Source organism: Orbicella faveolata, unplaced genomic scaffold, assembly GCF_042242905.1.
Source record: "Orbicella faveolata isolate gen_17 unplaced genomic scaffold, um_ofav_v1 contig_15, whole genome shotgun sequence".
Lineage (NCBI taxonomy): Eukaryota > Metazoa > Cnidaria > Anthozoa > Scleractinia > Merulinidae > Orbicella > Orbicella faveolata.
In genome coordinates, this window is record NW_028301542.1 from 157618 (window position 1) to 176343 (window position 18726).

Genomic DNA, 18726 nt, shown 5'->3' on the forward strand with positions numbered 1-18726 from the left:
CGAACACGAAAAAGATGTGGAAACATTCGCCTGGGCCTCGCATTCCTATAACTCGAAAAAACAAGGAGATTGTTTCTGTATTTTGAATGGCTTTTCACACATTTTCTCCTGAGTTGGGTTATCATAAGAAAAGTGAACGAAAACGATATTCAATCGCATATAATCCTCTGAAAAATTATTATAGTTATCTACGCCACCCTCCCCCAAAAATGCCGCGAACGACAGAAAATTCTACTTAAAGGGCCCTAGTCAGCCACACCTTTGTTTTTGCTTTCATGTGAGCGTTTGGCTACTATATTTTATTCGGAGCATGTCGAAACGAAGGAAATCACAGTGAAACTTTTAAAGATAATTACACAGACCCAATACACTTCCTTCCAATGTGGATAAATCTAAAATAGTATGGAACTTATAAAGCTGTGCCAGTTGACAAGAGTTCTCTCAAATCTAATTTCAGGAGGATAACAGAGCAACTGAGTCAGGTTACGTTTCGGATCGATCAATGCATAAGAACAAGTGTTTACCTGGGTCCTGGACTGCGATAAAATCATCAATCTTGAATGACGGTAAATGCGTTCATCCTCTTCTTGCTTTGTCCTAGTTTGTATCCGCCTGAAAATGAGAAAGACTGGTCAGAAAGATTTAGATCAGAGTAATGGCTGGCATTGTGTGCTGACTGGTTCCTAACACAAGGTACCTGGCCAATGTACCCTGGTAAGACACTTTACCCTCAGAAAGCGGCTGTCTCAGCCTAGGAGTATAAATGGGTACTACAGTTCTGTTCTAACCTCCTATGTAGACGCTCTTTGGGCTCGTCACAGAATCTGAATTTGCTGGGTGGAAGCAACCTTTTACAAGTCAGTTCTTACACCCAGCTCTTGTAAAAAGCCCAAATCCATTCGATAGTCCAGGTTTCAAAACAAGTCCTAATATTTTGTATCTCTTTTGTGGGACCAAGTCTGCATCACAGATCAAGAAACTCAGGAAGAGAATTTGCTGGGTGGAACCAACCCATTTACAGGTCAGTCTTTACACCCATCTCCTGTACAAAGCTCAAGATCCATTCAGTCATGAAGACAGTCCAGGTTCCGAAACAAGTTCTCATTTTGTACCATTTTTTGTGGGACCAAGTCTATGCTTCATAGATCAAGAAACTCAGGAAGAGATTTTTGGTGGAACCAGCTCCCTTGAGGGCCAGTTCTTACACCCATCTCCTGTACGAAGCCCAAGATCCATTCAGCCCATGAAGACAGTCCTGGCTCCAACACAAGTTCTTATTTTTCACCTGTTTTTTATGGGACCAAGTCTGGGCCTCACAGATCATGAAACTCAGGAAGAGATTTTGCTGGATGGAACCAACCCTTTTACAGGTGAGTTCTTTTACCCAAGATATCTCTTGTACTATGCTCAACTGATCCATTCAGCACTGGTGGTGCAACGATTAATCGAATTCTCCATTAATTGCGATTATGACCATTCGGTTCGATTCACAATTCTTTGATTCCTCGTTTTGATTTTGCATACCTTTCTCAGAGTGCCCTCAGTGAGTTATTATATTGTGAAGTCAGAATCCAGAACTCTTTAAAATGTGCGTTTTTGATTGACGAGTAAACATCCAAACATGACACCATGTCTCTACGTCACAGATCAAGAAACTTTTTACAAGTCAGTTCTTACACCCTGATCTCTTGTTAAAAGCTCAAGATCCATTCAACGTATGAGGACAGTCCAAGTTCCCAAACAAGTCCTAATTTTTGACCTTTTTTGTGGGACCAAGCCTCTGCCTCATAGATCAAAAAACTCAGGAAGAGAATTTGCTGAATGGAACCACCCTTTTACAGGTCAGTTCTCACACCCATCTCTTGTACAAAGCTCAAGATCCATTCAGTGCATGCAGACAGTCCAGGCTCCAAAACAGGTTTCTTATCTTGTAACTTGTTTTTTTTTGTGGGACCAGTTCTTCACTTCACCAATCAGAAAATTCAAAAAGAGAATTTGCTAGGTAGAACTAATCCCCATCTGGCCCAGTTCTTTCATTATACACATATCTCTTGTTCAAAAGGTCCATTTGGTACATGCAAAAAGTCCAGGTTCCTAAAAAAGTTTCTTAGATAATATCTTGTTAGTGTGATTCTGATGTTAGACTTATCTTTCTTGTCATATCGTACATCTAGAACTGAAATGTCCCTAGTAACTCTGTGATCACAGGCCAATATGTACACTTACCATACTGCTCTGATAGTCCAGCTCAGTGATCATTAAGATACGATGCTTAATTTGAATCTCCAGAAATTGTTAGGGGTCTTCACATAAGTCCCAATCCCTCTTCTATTATCTTCCCAGTGTTACAGATCCCTTGATCAAACAAAAAACAACATTAGTTTTAAAGGTCAAACTGATTCATCTGCCTAATATATCAAGTTAAATTGAAGCACACAAGTTTGGACCTGAAAAAAATAGCTATCTGGTTCAGCCGATTCCCATTTAGCAATTATAATACTATTACCCTGGGAACTCAATGTTTGCTTTAGTATTCTCTCATAACCCATTTTTGGCTGATCTATTTAACTTTAATACCAATAAAACTTTAAACCATTGACAGTTTTGCTTCAGGTGTCCATATAACCTAAATTAGGCAAGTCAAATTATTCTCACATTTTGATTAGTTCTTACTTATGACTGGATGATTAAAACACTTCTTGGCTCCTCTACTAGTTAAAACAGACTCCATGTTGCCATGCACTTGTTCAGTAAAAGTTCACAGAAGACATCAAAATGTGGCAAGAACATCAGTGACACACTCAGCTATCGCCTTGTGCCCCGTTTTTTTTGTCACCACATTTTGACGTCATCTGCAATCTACTACTGAACAGATGCACAGCAACATTTGTTAACAATCTATTTGTTTAATAGGCAATTTTAATGAAAAAGATTTTTCTCAATTTTCAGATAGATTGCTATGGGACCTTATGAAAAAAAAAATTAAAAAAATTAATTGGAAACATTGAATCTTTGAAACAAAGTCATTATTAAGCTCTAACTGACAGCTGTCACCAGACTCATCAAGATGTCACACGGTTGTTACCTGAAGCAGTGATCAGGACACAAGCACAGATGGTTTATTGTTGAGATATTTTTAGTTTTGTATTGGATCTTCTGCCTGCAGTTTGAGTACAGCTGTAGCTGTGCATTTGGAAAGTTTTAGCTAATATTTTTCATGTCATCAAAGTGTACTTCCAGGCCTGTGCTCTAGAAGCACCCAGGTGCCACAGGCAACTAACTTTGCCTTTAAGCGACTGCAAAAACTTACTTTTTTCATATAAGCTGAAGTGCTGGGCACTTTTAGGCTCCTAGTAATTCTTCTTAGACCACAGCACTGACTTTTAAAATAAATCCATACAGAATTGGCATTAAGCTTATTCCTATAGCTAAATTTAACACATCTGCTAAAGTTTATTTGTATCATAGTAACCTTAAATGGATAATCAAAGTGCTTACTGATTGGAGAACTTACCTCTTCTTCACTAAAAGTCTGCTTTCCTTACTGGTTCTGCAACTACATGTAAGCCAAGCTTGTGTTGTATTGCATCAGGAGAGAATGGTGTTTGGATGTTTAGACAAACCAAGTCCTAAAACCTAAGGAAGGAAATTGTACATACAAGGGTGAAGTTACTGAAAACAAGAGGAAGCTTTTGGCTGCTGCCATTTTGAATTTTGAATTTCTACGTTTAGAGTAGTCTGCATGTAGCTGTACCGATGCTTGTAGATAAGGGTAATTTCAATGGAATGTCGATCGCTGATATCCATTGACACTTGGTGTATGGCATCTGCAGATTGCAAACTGTCGACAGCACACTGCAGACTGGAGATTTTTTACCTAATAATGTACTTCCATTTATGTTACCAAAAGCTAACAGTAAACAAGCTAAACTGAGCACTATTCAGGTTAAGCTGAGCACTATTTAGGCTAACCTGACATCTATTCAGGCTAACCTGAGCGCTATTTAGGCCTAACTGTAGTCTGCAACTGGTGTCTGCAAATGTAATACACTGGTTGACACTCTACTGTGGGTGCCTTTAGTAGACATGATCATAGTGTATGACATTTGCAGACTACAGACTGCAGAATTTTCAACTAATATATGAAGGCTATGTCGTATTCCCCTTTCCATTTTTGAAAGCGAAAGGTAAACAGGCTAATGTGAGAACTATTCAGGCTAACCTGAGTGATATTCAGGCTAACTGGAGTACCATTTTGCCTTAAATGTAGTCTGCAGTCTGCAGCCTGCAGTCTGCAAATCAAATACACCAACATGATCCAAGCAAGAGCGTCCTTTGTTTCCCTTTATAAATTATCTAAGAACTAAGAATCTGTACAAAATACGGCCTGTAGCTGATCCAAACAGAGAAACAAGTAACGATTTTGATTTTAAAAGTTAAATATTACAGCTTTATAAGAAGTTACCTAATCAGCTTGATGTAAACAGACTCATCTCTAATGGGGACAATTTTCCACTATTTATCTTTCACACGTGCAAGATGGCGGAGACGAACTACGCTCGCAAAGATCAGAGGGAAAAAGCGGTTGGCAGACAGGAGGGAGAGGGGGGGAGAGGGGGGGAGAGGGGTTGTCTGCGCAGCGGGTGGAAGGGGTGGGAGAGGGCAAGCCGTCCCCAACAACTGTGGATCACCAAATTCCACCATTATCAAAGAGTTTAAGGTTTAGTTATTCAACAAGACACGAAAAACTTCGGCTCATCTTCTTGCGAACATTATAAATGCAGAACCGCAAATAATTCCAACTGACGAATTCCTGGATGACTGCTTGTTTGTTTGATTGTAGGAAACTGTTGAAAGGAATACCATGAAAGTGTCAGCATCAAGTTTTGCGGCGCGTTTGTTTCTTCCCCTAATAGGCTCGGATCCTGGGGAAAAAAATAAATGACCTTTTCAGAGTATGCTGAGTTATATGGTATCAGAGGCAACAGTATTCACAGGCTAGCTGAAATCCTGTTCACCTCTGTATTCAGCCGCCTCCGTAAACCCACTAGATTGCAAAGAATGCCAATTTTCCTCTATCAATCCGTTAAGCAAAATTAACGGTACGACATGTGCGAACCACGAGTACAGTAGAACCTACCGCTAACGGCCACCTCTCTACAACGGCCACTTTTTTGTATAAAAAAAAATAACAATAATAGCCACTCTACAATTTTGGGCAAAGATGGTCCCACACTCTGAGGCTTTAAGTTTCCACGCATGTAGTCCCATGCATCTCGGGTGCGAACAGATGATCCCATACTTCTCGGGCCAAGAAGAAGAATTAGAATACACATACTCCTAAAAACTCTATACAGATCCCTTGATCATTCATACTGACGAGAGAATACTTTCCCACTAATTTTCAAAACGCGGAAAAATTCAGTTCCTCAGGCTTCGTGTTAACGTCGCAGTTTCTCCCTACTTTAAGCGCTTTCTCCAGACGTTACATTGACTGTCCTTTCCTGTTCCAATTCTCTAACGCGTTTCCTTCCGAGTTTGGTCATGAAGTTCAGCTTGCATCGTCTTTTACATCCTGTATTAACTACTTACGAGAATTTTCTTCAGTCTCTGTGTTCATTAACTTGACGTTTCCCGGTTGTGTTCCTCCCCCAACCCCGCTTTCCGTATTCCTTGTTTTGGCGCCACTCCCAGAGCTTTAACTGTATCTAATTTTTTTTTTCAATACGCTACTCCTAGTACATTTGATCATCAGTTTAATTTGGTTATCTCTTGCCTCTTTTCACGTCTCCTCTTGTCCATTAGTTCGCGAGTTCCCTAGTGTGTGTCAGGTCCAACTCCCCCCCCCCCCCCCCCCCCCGCTTCTTAAAATGAAGTGGCGCTATATTTCGGCCTAGAAGCTCGAAATCCAACGTTTAAATATTTTCCTCTGCCCATTTCACTGAAAACCAAGACCATCACGAGTCAGTTTAGAGAATCCAGGACTGGAAAATATCCGCCAAGTTCCTGGAAATCGACCTAGAGTAGGTCAAAATTACGCTGCGCGTAAGGCGGTCCTGGCTACTTTTTCAGCCTTAAAATGAAAACGGACTACATTTCGGCCTAGAAGCTCGAAACTCAGCCTTCGAACATTTTTCCTCTGTCCATTTCACTGAAAACCAAGGCCAGCAGGAGTTAGTTTAGAGTCCCTGGGACTGGAAAATATCTCCCAAGTTCCGGCAAATCGAGCAAAAAAATGCTGAAAATCACGAGGCGCGTAAGGCGGTCTCGGCTACTCTATCAGTGTTGAAATAAAGTGGGGCTATATTTCGGCCAGCAAGCTCGAAAACGAGTGTGCAATTATCTGTCCCCTGGCGATTTCACTGAAAACGAAGGCCATCACGAGTTAGTTTAGAGTCCTTAGAACTGGGAAATATCGCCCAAGTTCTTGGAAATCAAGCCTAAGTGGGTCAAAATCAAGGTGTGCGTAAGACGGTCCCGGATACTTTTTTAGTGTTCAAAAGAAGTGGTGCTATATTTCGGCCAGTAAGCTCCAAACCGAACGTGCAAATATTTCTCCCCTGGCGATTTCACTGAAAACCAAGGTCATCACGAGTTACTTTAGAGTCCCTGGGACTGGGAAATATCGCCCAAGTTCTTGGGAATCAAGCCTAAGTTGGTCAAAATCAAGGTGTGCGTAAGCCGGTTTCGGCCAAGTTTTCAGTACTAAAATTAAGTGGGGCTATATTTCGGGCGGCAAGCTCGAAACCGAGCGTGCAATTATTTTTCCCCTGTCCATTTCTCAGCAAACCAAGGCCATCACGAGTTACTTTAGAGTTCTGGGGACTGGGAAATATGGTCAGAGTGCCTGGAAATCAAGCCAGAGTTGGTAAAAACCAAGGTGCGCGTAAGGCGGTCTTGGCTACTTTTTCAGTGTTAAAATTAAGTGGGGCTATATTTCGGCCAGTAAGCTCGAAACCGAGCGTGCAATTATTTCTCCCCCTGGCGAACTCACTGAAAACCAAAGCAATCACGCGTTAATTTAGAATCCCTGGGACTGGGAAATATCGCCCAAGTTCTTGGAAATCAAGCCAAAGTTGTTCAAAATCATGGGAGGCGTAAGGCGGTCTCGGCTACTTTTTCAGTGTTGAAATTTAGTGAGATATTTCTTAATTACTTGTAAGCATATAAATATAAGCGACAAGGTGAACAATATTTTGTTTATCACAAAACAATAACTGACGTGAACACGACTATTTCGCATTTCGCATTCAAAACTAGCCTAACATTTTTTAAATTCATGAAAGTGGAGTTAAAATACTTAGGATTTGCGAATTCAAATGATGCGATCTTCAAGACAGATCTTGAAAACTGTTAAAAACAAAATATAAAGAAATAAATACAATCAAAATCAACTAACACGTACTGTTGTCCTTGAAGTCTTACCGTTGCATTAAAAGACTGAACAGTTGAACGTTTTATTCACTGATTAATAAAACAAACTGCAGAGGTGTTGGAAGGCTACGATCTACTTTTTTCGTCCCCACCCTGGGACATTTAGACAGCTTATGTGTCCCCACCCCGGGATATTTGCCCATTTTTTTAAAAAAACCTAATGCCCGGGGGTTAGCCCGGGGGGGGGGGGGGGGGGCACTGCTGAAATTGACTGACGCATAACAATGAATTTTATTTCGCAATAGTTCAATACAGACTCGATCATTTTCGCGGCAATAATAAAAGGGATCGATAATCGCCCATGTATGTCAGTGACAGATTTTAACTACGAGGAAGACATTATTCTCCGGAAAAGAATGTTGGTAACATGTTATTTTTATGTATCGGCATTGCGTGACGGTTGTTGCGTTACTTTTCAGCTTGTATCAAATGCAAATGACTTCGCAAGGACGTCGACTGGGTAGACCGGGTAGTGGAAATTGTCAAAAAATATTCACTTCAATGTTCTGCCTGGAGACCAGTATTTTAATCCACGATATTTGGTTTTCTAATCCCGTGGGTTAGTAGGCCCTTAGTTACAAACAGGCTCTCATATCCAGGTTATCTACTACGTGCTACCCGGCATATATCTAGCCAGACGGTTTCCCCGTCATCATTTTAAAACCGGCATATTATCTTCAATTAACCATTTTGTAATGTTCTCTAGCGCGGCATCTTGGAGCGGCTTAATGATGGCGAGGTGTTAGTAGGAGATGGAGGAATGGTGCATGTTCTAGAAAAGCGAGGTTATGTGAAAGCAGGACTGTGGACCCCCGAGTGTACAGTGGAGCATCCAGAGGCAGGTCAGACAGTCTGTTATGAGTGAAGCATCTAGATTGCTAAACGGCCTGTAGTGATCCGTTCTTTTCAGGCCTATTATTAAGTATTTGTTATGTTTCAGTCTTCCATCGTGCGTTTCCAGAAAATATCCACACCCGCCGAACGTTAATAAAATTCGTAGGGTAATAGGTTTCAAGGAGGGTCTTCAAAAGCCGAATTTATTATAGTGAAGAATGTATCTTAACTGGATGAGCTGGTTTCAAACCAAGACATGTTATATCTTGGGATGGGGGGCGGGGGGCTATGGATATGGATTTCTATGAAAAAAAATGTTCGAAGGTAATTTTGCTGATGATGAATCGTAACATATAAATTTACGACATACTATATAAACCGTGGTTCCTTTAAACCCGGGTTTAAAGCATACCCACATTTACACGTAGTTTAATGCTAAATTTATTGACTGATTCCTTTGTCGTGTGACTAGTTCGACAGCTTCATCGTGAATTCCTACGAGCAGGAGCTGATATCATTCAAGCATTCACATTCTCATTGGAAGACAACCTGGTTAACTATTTAATTCCAAAAAGCTATTTTAAATATATTTTCTAGACATAAACAAGAACATTGACCTCTTTAAAAATTTGGCAACGAGTCAGTGATTTTCAAAGAAAAGATTTTTGGAAATTGTGATATTCCGGGTGAACGGGTTATTGAATTGCGTCGCACATTTGGATATTGTGTGTATTGGAAGAAGAGTTTCGTTCTGCTTGCTCTGTAATCTGTCAGTCTTCTGACGTTGCTTAGGCAAGGGAACTGTTTTTCTGACGTTTGTGGAAAACGCCAAGCGGTTCTTTTCGCGTTGTCGCCAAAGGACGTGACCATACTGTGCGTTCTGCTGGTGGGACAAGTTTTGGAAGTACTCGTGAGTACTGGTGCTAGTTTTTGATTGGACAATATGAACTAGAGACTCGCTGAGTGTTTGACCGATGAAATGGCTACAAATGACTCCTGTCCCCCTCACCCACCCACTCCGGATAAATGGATCACTTTTCCAATGTTTCAATACTGGTGTAACTAACATATCTAGCTATCTAATCAGTGGCAAGAATTCATCAATTGTACAAATATGCAAGAAGTGTATTAATGTACAAACTCGCTTTCAGCCCAACAACATAAACCAGGCGGCCTGTAACCTTGCAAAGGGCGTGGCCCAGGAAGGAGGGGCTTATTTTGCTTGCTCTATCTGTCAGACTGGTTTTCTGTGTTCACAAGGTGCTGGAAAAGACGTTGTGATGAAAAAGTTTAGGGAAGAAATAGAGTTTTTTATACAGAATAACGTCGATATGCTCATTGGTGAGGTAAGTGTGTAGCAAACCCGTGTCAATAATTATTATACCTAAGAGATTGTTTTGTTTGCAAGATTATAGTTTACTGATACTGCACAGCTAAAATTTAAAGTATAATTATCTTCGAAATGCTATTAGAGTTTGATTTAATTTGATGCTAATTATTGCGTCAAATTAAATCACCTGAAGCTGAAGTCCACGGTTGGATCAAGACGTTTACGCCTAAGATTACGGCTTTTAGAACAAAATTCTATTTTTGTGGAATGGTAATTAATTGACTAATATTTATTTTTCAAAATACGGACTTTTTTTCTTCCCTCTCCCTTGCCAATTCATTGTTATACTTAGCGTAACATACTGTCCCCTCTGTCCATCAAGTTCTTTGCGAATGTGGTAGAAGCTGATGAAATCCACAGGTAAACCAGCAGCCATTACAATGTGTATTGGACCACAAGGTGACCTCACAAATGTGTCCCCCGGAGAATGCGCCGTGAGACTCGTAAGGGCAGGTATTGAATATGTCGCATTCCGGTGTATAGCTTGTATGAGAAGTGAGGGAAAACGCAATACAGTCTTAGAAGAGGTTCCATACCCAGCAAAAACGTTGCTTAATTGCTTTGTGGTCCATGGCGTACTTTGTAGGAGGATGTTGACGAAGTCATTGCTCAGACTTTGCCATAGTACCATAATTATAAATACACGTGCACCTGATGCACAAACAGATAATAATAATGGGCATCCGTCAGTCTCGCGAGACTATGGACACGCGCTCTGCGCGCGCTCTTGATGTACTAACATGTATATACCGCAATAAATACCTCGAAGACCCTCCTAAGCCCTTCTGTGAATAATGATGGAAATGTTAACACATATATACACCGTTTGCCATTCAAAGTATAATCTCGCTCTTTTTGCAATGTCCAGTTAGTTATCGCTTACTAACATTAACACAAGTATTCTTTTTGACTAGGTGCTGATATCGTTGGTGTCAACTGTTGCTTCAGTCCCGATATGAGTTTACAGACCATTGGTTTGATGAAAGAGGCGTTAGACAAGGAAGGACTCAAGCCTCATCTGATGATTCAACCTGCCGGTGTTCACACTCCAGATGTCGAACGCAGAGGATTCGTCTCTTTACCAGAATTCCCTTTCGGTAAAGCCTAGTTTTCATTACGACATAAGCACAAGCTTGAACATTAATGTAGTGAGTACCACAACTCAAGCATGAGCACGTAGGTAAGCATGTGCAGAATGGTCTCAGAGATCTTTGGAAGTTCTCGTGTGATCTAGGAAAATAAAACAACTAAGATATCTTTTTGAGCAATATAAACATCGTTAAACAAACAAACCTTTACTAATTTGCCATCAGGATTTTCTTGGACTTGTAAATCATAACCAAATGCTGCCTTGCTGATAATATCAAGAGCTAGATTTTTCATCAACAAATAAACTTCCACAGATGATTTATCTGGCAAATCCTTCAATTTTTGGGTTAGAACTTCAGTTTTGTCCGCGATAACTTCCAGAGCATAGCTCAGGAAACCAGAATGAAACAGAGGCAAGATTAATCGCCTGTGCTTTTTCCATGTTGTTCCTTCCAGGGCATTCAGGCCGTTCTTTCCAATAAACATTTGAAAACGTGCCTGTGTAAGCTTGGAGATCGCATAGCTCTTGGATTTAAGGACTTCCTCACACAAGTGAGGATCAGCAACAGAGAAGATGTCTGTTCCGTACAATGGCGGTCTCCCCATTTGAATCCGAACCACTTTTCCATATTTCTTGTGAAGTTCCAGGAGTCGGATGTGCCTTTCTTCTACATTAGAACGGAAAACGGCTGTGTTTCCTGAAATCCAGTGAGGCGGAGGACCAGGCGGCAAGTCAAAGGTGGGTCTAAAGGAAAATTAAAACTAATGGCTTTAATGCGCGCTGCATGATCTAATTACAACATTTTGACAGCAGTGTGTGATTTAGCCCATTTGAGCAAGTTTGTACACTGAAAATGTCTTGCCACTTTAATATCAACCACTAAATAGACCAAGAAGATTAAACTGCCCTACTTTACACCGTGATATAAAAGGTCTTGTGAGAAGATCAACAAAGACATTCCAATGAATTTCTTGGCTGGTTGCTCCTGTCAAGTTTATTCATATTTACAAGACTCTCAGGCTAAAATAGAGCTATGTCAGGTACCTTTTCCTCGATAAGCGTGTTATTGACACTTTCAAGATGAACCAAGTAAGGAGAATGACGACCAAAGATAGAAAAACTTCCTGAAGAAACACAACACCACCGACCGCCATATTCTCTTCCATAGTCTCCTCCATATTTGCACGTCATGCATTCTCCAAGGTTCGATTTCCTTTGTGCGAACTCACGAAACGGTTGGAAAATTTACCAGGTTACCAGAGGATCGGAACTCGGGAAGAGTGGAACGAATGAATGAACGAATGCGTGAAAGATGCCCATTCCGAGTAAGACATCATAATAATAAAATAAAAAGAAAATAAAACGTAATAAAACGGTCTGGTAAATAAAATGGCCGTAAAATGTTCGGAAATCGAGAAATATCTCAAAGTTTCATCATCTGCGTTAGCACAAGGCTGGTCTCTGGAGGACACAACTTTTCACTGGTACTTACAAAAAAAATTAAAAATAACCGTTTAATTGAGAACCCTGAAGTCGCCTCAGCTAGTAAGGTAGCAGGAAACTCAAAGGAAGCGTGAGTATTACTGAGAACTGTAAAAATTTAAAAAAAAGATATAGAGCCAGGCTACTTTTTTTTATCCCGGCTGACGGTTCATTCACCCACTCTTATTTCCACCACTCTACAGCAGCCACCTCTCTGCAAAGACAAAAGCCACTAAAGCACGTCCCAACAGCCAAAATGACCCCTCGAAAACAGACAGTTAATCAACGACTGACGAACGTGTGTACAAAACCCTGTTTTTTGTGCAAAGGGACTCAAAATTTGATCCATACCGCGCGCCATTGAAACCTGTTTAGTTTCTGTTTTATTGACATATTTTTTACGTATTTACATGCTACACTAGGCACTTTTTAAAGATAAATGCTGAACCCCATGGAAACAAAAAAGAGGTGTTGTATTATACCCCTACCTCCCCATAACGGCCACCTTTGTACAGCGGCCACTTTCCTCTGTCCCTAAGGTGGCCGTTATGGAGAGATTGTAATGTATTCCAAGAACAAACTAACGTTGTATTAAACTTGACGTTTCGTGTGCTACAACATACATCTTCAGAACTGACGGTTATAAAATATGACAAGATTTAAAAAGACTAAAACTAAAGCGAGGTATTGGTAACTAGCTAGATAACAATGAACAAAAGAAACCATATCCGGTGTGAATTAATAAAGAAAGAGTTTTTCACTACCGACGATTTCATTTACGGCGTGTTACTAATACCTCGTTTTAGTTTTAGTCTTTTCAAATCTTGTCATATTTTGTAACTGTCACTTCTGAAGATGTATGTTGTAGCATAAGAAACGTCAAGTTTAAAATACCATGCGAAACTTAAGTTGTTCTAAAGATAGACACGTACGTACCGTTCATCTTTTGGGTGGAATTTCAATGTTCTGCTCCGGAAATTATTATTAGCTGGTTATAAGGAAGAATCAGAATATGTCCGCAAAGCCGGGATGGTTATTCTTATAGCGATACGATGATGAGTGACTCTTGCCAGGTTTTTTCTCCCTCGCCACTCCCTTCCCCCCGCCCCCGTCAACAAATTTCGAGTTTAAATTAGCCTGCGATCCACAGGCGTTCTTTTCTTTTCTTTTCTTTTTTTTTTCTCCTTACCCCTGCTGTTATAAAAAGAACGCCTGATCGCAGATTAAGTTTAAAGCGGTGACAGCAATAGTGAAAAAATACAGCTCACGTACGCATGGAATCTTTCATGCAGCGGCAACATCTTTATTTCCTAGGGCCCTCTAGTTTCTCTTCCCTAAATGCTCTTAAGATAAGGCGCGTGAACACTGTAGAGAGAAAAATATAAAGTGCACGCCTTTCAATTCCTTTCAATTTTTTTTTCTTTTCTCTGGAGGACTCTCCGGAAGGAACAGTTAGATTTTCAGTAAAAGTTTGGTCGAAAAGCGACAAAGACAAAGAAAGTAATGTGCCCAATTTATTTATTGTTTAGATTAAAAATCTGTCATGATGCCCTGTCTAATCATAGGTTGTTAAATAAAGTACATTTTTCACATAAACTTGATATCAGTTAGGTCCCAATCCTCCCGTTTCACTCAAAGACGGACAAAATGGACGACCACTGGCCGGTTTGAGATTCTCCCAGTAGCCACGGTTAGCTCTGTAAATAACACCACAGCAAAATCTCGAGGTCAGTGATCATCACTTTAAACCAGAAAAGAAAAACAACGTCCACAAATTCAATGATTGTCTACCTGTGTACAAACTTTTGCAAACACCTGCGCTATGTAACGCGATTTTCAATTATGAGTGACGCTGGAGTACAATCCTTAAAGAGAACTTTATTCGTAAAGTGGGATGCGTAAGATTCCAAAACACAAAACTCGCCTCTATCACCAAACCTCACCTTGCTCTAACTTCAGGTAGCGAGTGATTTTGAAGCGCCTCTCCCCAAGGGCCGTGCTTTTCGCTTGCAGCAGGAAATTTGCCTCGTTCTGTAGCCAGCTGAAAGAAGAACAACACTTTTGAGTCATGAATGATACCTTGTATAAAATTCCTTTCGTTCATTTTTTTTTGGTTATTTTGGATGCCTTCCAAGCTTCAATTCATTCAAAAAATAGTTGTCAGCTTTCAACAGCAACCTTCTTTCACGAACCCTACCACCTCCGCGATAACCCAGAGTGGTTAATTGAGCAAACATTTATTCATAAGTCCTACCTCTTCAGCAATAGCCCGGATGTGGTATGGTTAAAATCCACAGCAGCCTCCGATGTACCTCACTCCCATGTCATAGGCCCGCCGAGCGTACTTATGCACATCCCAGCGAGTTATCACATGCGAGGTTCCATAGCTATAATAATAACAAAATGGAACTTAATGGTATGTCACATCAGCACTTGCTATCGTTTCTGTTGGCTTATCTGGCAAAAACATCAAGTTGGCAATTGATCCAATTGCATGTTAAACACTCACTGTTCTCAGTGCGCAGTCAGATGAGTTTAACGTATTAATATTTTGAGTGGTTTGCGGTTAGAAAATCTCTATGAACACTCAATAAGACTGGAAAACAATATCATTTTTTTCTCCAAGAGTATTAATCGGAAACGATGGGAAGACGTGAGGCAGATATTCGAGAGAAAGTATAGCGCGCCTCAACAACAGCAATACATCTGACCTCTCGTTCAGTGCTGTTTATTTTCCTAGATCACACGAGAACTTCCAAAGATCTCTGAGACCATTCTGCACATGCTTACCTACGTGCTCATGCTTGAGTTGTGGTACTCACTACATTAATGTTCAAGCTTGTGCTTATGTCGTAATGAAAACTAGGCTTTACCGAAAGGGAATTCTGGTAAAGAGACGAATCCTCTGCGTTCGACATCTGGAGTGTGAACACCGGCAGGTTGAATCATCAGATGAGGCTTGAGTCCTTCCTTGTCTAACGCCTCTTTCATCAAACCAATGGTCTGTAAACTCATATCGGGACTGAAGCAACAGTTGACACCAACGATATCAGCACCTAGTCAAAAAGAATACTTGTGTTAATGTTAGTAAGCGATAACTAACTGGACATTGCAAAAAGAGCGAGATTATACTTTGAATGGCAAACGGTGTATATATGTGTTAACATTTCCATCATTATTCACAGAAGGGCTTAGGAGGGTCTTCGAGGTATTTATTGCGGTATATACATGTTAGTACATCAAGAGCGCGCGCAGAGCGCGTGTCCATAGTCTCGCGAGACTGACGGATGCCCATTATTATTATCTGTTTGTGCATCAGGTGCACGTGTATTTATAATTATGGTACTATGGCAAAGTCTGAGCAATGACTTCGTCAACATCCTCCTACAAAGTACGCCATGGACCACAAAGCAATTAAGCAACGTTTTTGCTGGGTATGGAACCTCTTCTAAGACTGTATTGCGTTTTCCCTCACTTCTCATACAAGCTATACACCGGAATGCGACATATTCAATACCTGCCCTTACGAGTCTCACGGCGCATTCTCCGGGGGACACATTTGTGAGGTCACCTTGTGGTCCAATACACATTGTAATGGCTGCTGGTTTACCTGTGGATTTCATCAGCTTCTACCACATTCGCAAAGAACTTGATGGACAGAGGGGACAGTATGTTACGCTAAGTATAACAATGAATTGGCAAGGGAGAGGGAAGAAAAAAAGTCCGTATTTTGAAAAATAAATATTAGTCAATTAATTACCATTCCACAAAAATAGAATTTTGTTCTAAAAGCCGTAATCTTAGGCGTAAACGTCTTGATCCAACCGTGGACTTCAGCTTCAGGTGATTTAATTTGACGCAATAATTAGCATCAAATTAAATCAAACTCTAATAGCATTTCGAAGATAATTATACTTTAAATTTTAGCTGTGCAGTATCAGTAAACTATAATCTTGCAAACAAAACAATCTCTTAGGTATAATAATTATTGACACGGGTTTGCTACACACTTACCTCACCAATGAGCATATCGACGTTATTCTGTATAAAAAACTCTATTTCTTCCCTAAACTTTTTCATCACAACGTCTTTTCCAGCACCTTGTGAACACAGAAAACCAGTCTGACAGATAGAGCAAGCAAAATAAGCCCCTCCTTCCTGGGCCACGCCCTTTGCAAGGTTACAGGCCGCCTGGTTTATGTTGTTGGGCTGAAAGCGAGTTTGTACATTAATACACTTCTTGCATATTTGTACAATTGATGAATTCTTGCCACTGATTAGATAGCTAGATATGTTAGTTACACCAGTATTGAAACATTGGAAAAGTGATCCATTTATCCGGAGTGGGTGGGTGAGGGGGACAGGAGTCATTTGTAGCCATTTCATCGGTCAAACACTCAGCGAGTCTCTAGTTCATATTGTCCAATCAAAAACTAGCACCAGTACTCACGAGTACTTCCAAAACTTGTCCCACCAGCAGAACGCACAGTATGGTCACGTCCTTTGGCGACAACGCGAAAAGAACCGCTTGGCGTTTTCCACAAACGTCAGAAAAACAGTTCCCTTGCCTAAGCAACGTCAGAAGACTGACAGATTACAGAGCAAGCAGAACGAAACTCTTCTTCCAATACACACAATATCCAAATGTGCGACGCAATTCAATAACCCGTTCACCCGGAATATCACAATTTCCAAAAATCTTTTCTTTGAAAATCACTGACTCGTTGCCAAATTTTTAAAGAGGTCAATGTTCTTGTTTATGTCTAGAAAATATATTTAAAATAGCTTTTTGGAATTAAATAGTTAACCAGGTTGTCTTCCAATGAGAATGTGAATGCTTGAATGATATCAGCTCCTGCTCGTAGGAATTCACGATGAAGCTGTCGAACTAGTCACACGACAAAGGAATCAGTCAATAAATTTAGCATTAAACTACGTGTAAATGTGGGTATGCTTTAAACCCGGGTTTAAAGGAACCACGGTTTATATAGTATGTCGTAAATTTATATGTTACGATTCATCATCAGCAAAATTACCTTCGAACATTTTTTTTCATAGAAATCCATATCCATAGCCCCCCGCCCCCCATCCCAAGATATAACATGTCTTGGTTTGAAACCAGCTCATCCAGTTAAGATACATTCTTCACTATAATAAATTCGGCTTTTGAAGACCCTCCTTGAAACCTATTACCCTACGAATTTTATTAACGTTCGGCGGGTGTGGATATTTTCTGGAAACGCACGATGGAAGACTGAAACATAACAAATACTTAATAATAGGCCTGAAAAGAACGGATCACTACAGGCCGTTTAGCAATCTAGATGCTTCACTCATAACAGACTGTCTGACCTGCCTCTGGATGCTCCACTGTACACTCGGGGGTCCACAGTCCTGCTTTCACATAACCTCGCTTTTCTAGAACATGCACCATTCCTCCATCTCCTACTAACACCTCGCCATCATTAAGCCGCTCCAAGATGCCGCGCTAGAGAACATTACAAAATGGTTAATTGAAGATAATATGCCGGTTTTAAAATGATGACGGGGAAACCGTCTGGCTAGATATATGCCGGGTAGCACGTAGTAGATAACCTGGATATGAGAGCCTGTTTGTAACTAAGGGCCTACTAACCCACGGGATTAGAAAACCAAATATCGTGGATTAAAATACTGGTCTCCAGGCAGAACATTGAAGTGAATATTTTTTGACAATTTCCACTACCCGGTCTACCCAGTCGACGTCCTTGCGAAGTCATTTGCATTTGATACAAGCTGAAAAGTAACGCAACAACCGTCACGCAATGCCGATACATAAAAATAACATGTTACCAACATTCTTTTCCGGAGAATAATGTCTTCCTCGTAGTTAAAATCTGTCACTGACATACATGGGCGATTATCGATCCCTTTTATTATTGCCGCGAAAATGATCGAGTCTGTATTGAACTATTGCGAAATAAAATTCATTGTTATGCGTCAGTCAATTTCAGCAGTGCCCCCCCCCCCCCCGGGCTAACCCCCGGGCATTAGGTTTTTTTAAAAAAATGGGCAAATATCCCGGGGTGGGGACACATAAGCTGTCTAAATGTCCCAGGGTGGGGACGAAAAAAGTAGATCGTAGCCTTCCAACACCTCTGCAGTTTGTTTTATTAATCAGTGAATAAAACGTTCAACTGTTCAGTCTTTTAATGCAACGGTAAGACTTCAAGGACAACAGTACGTGTTAGTTGATTTTGATTGTATTTATTTCTTTATATTTTGTTTTTAACAGTTTTCAAGATCTGTCTTGAAGATCGCATCATTTGAATTCGCAAATCCTAAGTATTTTAACTCCACTTTCATGAATTTAAAAAATGTTAGGCTAGTTTTGAATGCGAAATGCGAAATAGTCGTGTTCACGTCAGTTATTGTTTTGTGATAAACAAAATATTGTTCACCTTGTCGCTTATATTTATATGCTTACAAGTAATTAAGAAATATCTCACTAAATTTC

General features: G+C 40.4%; 2 protein-coding genes and 1 pseudogene across 2 annotated transcripts; 1 reads left to right on the forward strand and 2 right to left on the reverse strand.

Moving 5' to 3' along the window:
- Nucleotides 1–1243: 1243 nt before the first annotated feature.
- LOC149113044 (betaine--homocysteine S-methyltransferase 1-like) lies at nucleotides 1244–10773 on the forward strand. The gene is made up of 7 exons (XM_089288479.1): nucleotides 1244–1370; nucleotides 1792–1841; nucleotides 8141–8276; nucleotides 8741–8820; nucleotides 9420–9614; nucleotides 10000–10111; nucleotides 10573–10773. The coding sequence occupies exons 1-7, from the start codon at nucleotides 1244–1246 to the stop codon at nucleotides 10764–10766; spliced, it is 894 nt and encodes a 297-aa protein (XP_089144605.1). The 3' UTR covers nucleotides 10767–10773.
- LOC149113045 (cytochrome P450 4X1-like) lies at nucleotides 8694–11982 on the reverse strand. Its single transcript, XM_089287750.1, has 2 exons — nucleotides 11793–11982; nucleotides 8694–11492 (listed from the first exon to the last, which is right to left on the reverse strand). Exons 1-2 carry the CDS (start codon nucleotides 11924–11926, stop codon nucleotides 10889–10891), a joined length of 738 nt encoding a protein of 245 aa, XP_089143876.1. The 5' UTR covers nucleotides 11927–11982; the 3' UTR covers nucleotides 8694–10888.
- Nucleotides 11983–13731: 1749 nt separating this feature from the next.
- On the reverse strand, nucleotides 13732–18119 carry LOC149113046 (S-methylmethionine--homocysteine S-methyltransferase BHMT2-like; annotated as a pseudogene).
- Between the last annotated feature and the right edge of the window lie 607 nt (nucleotides 18120–18726).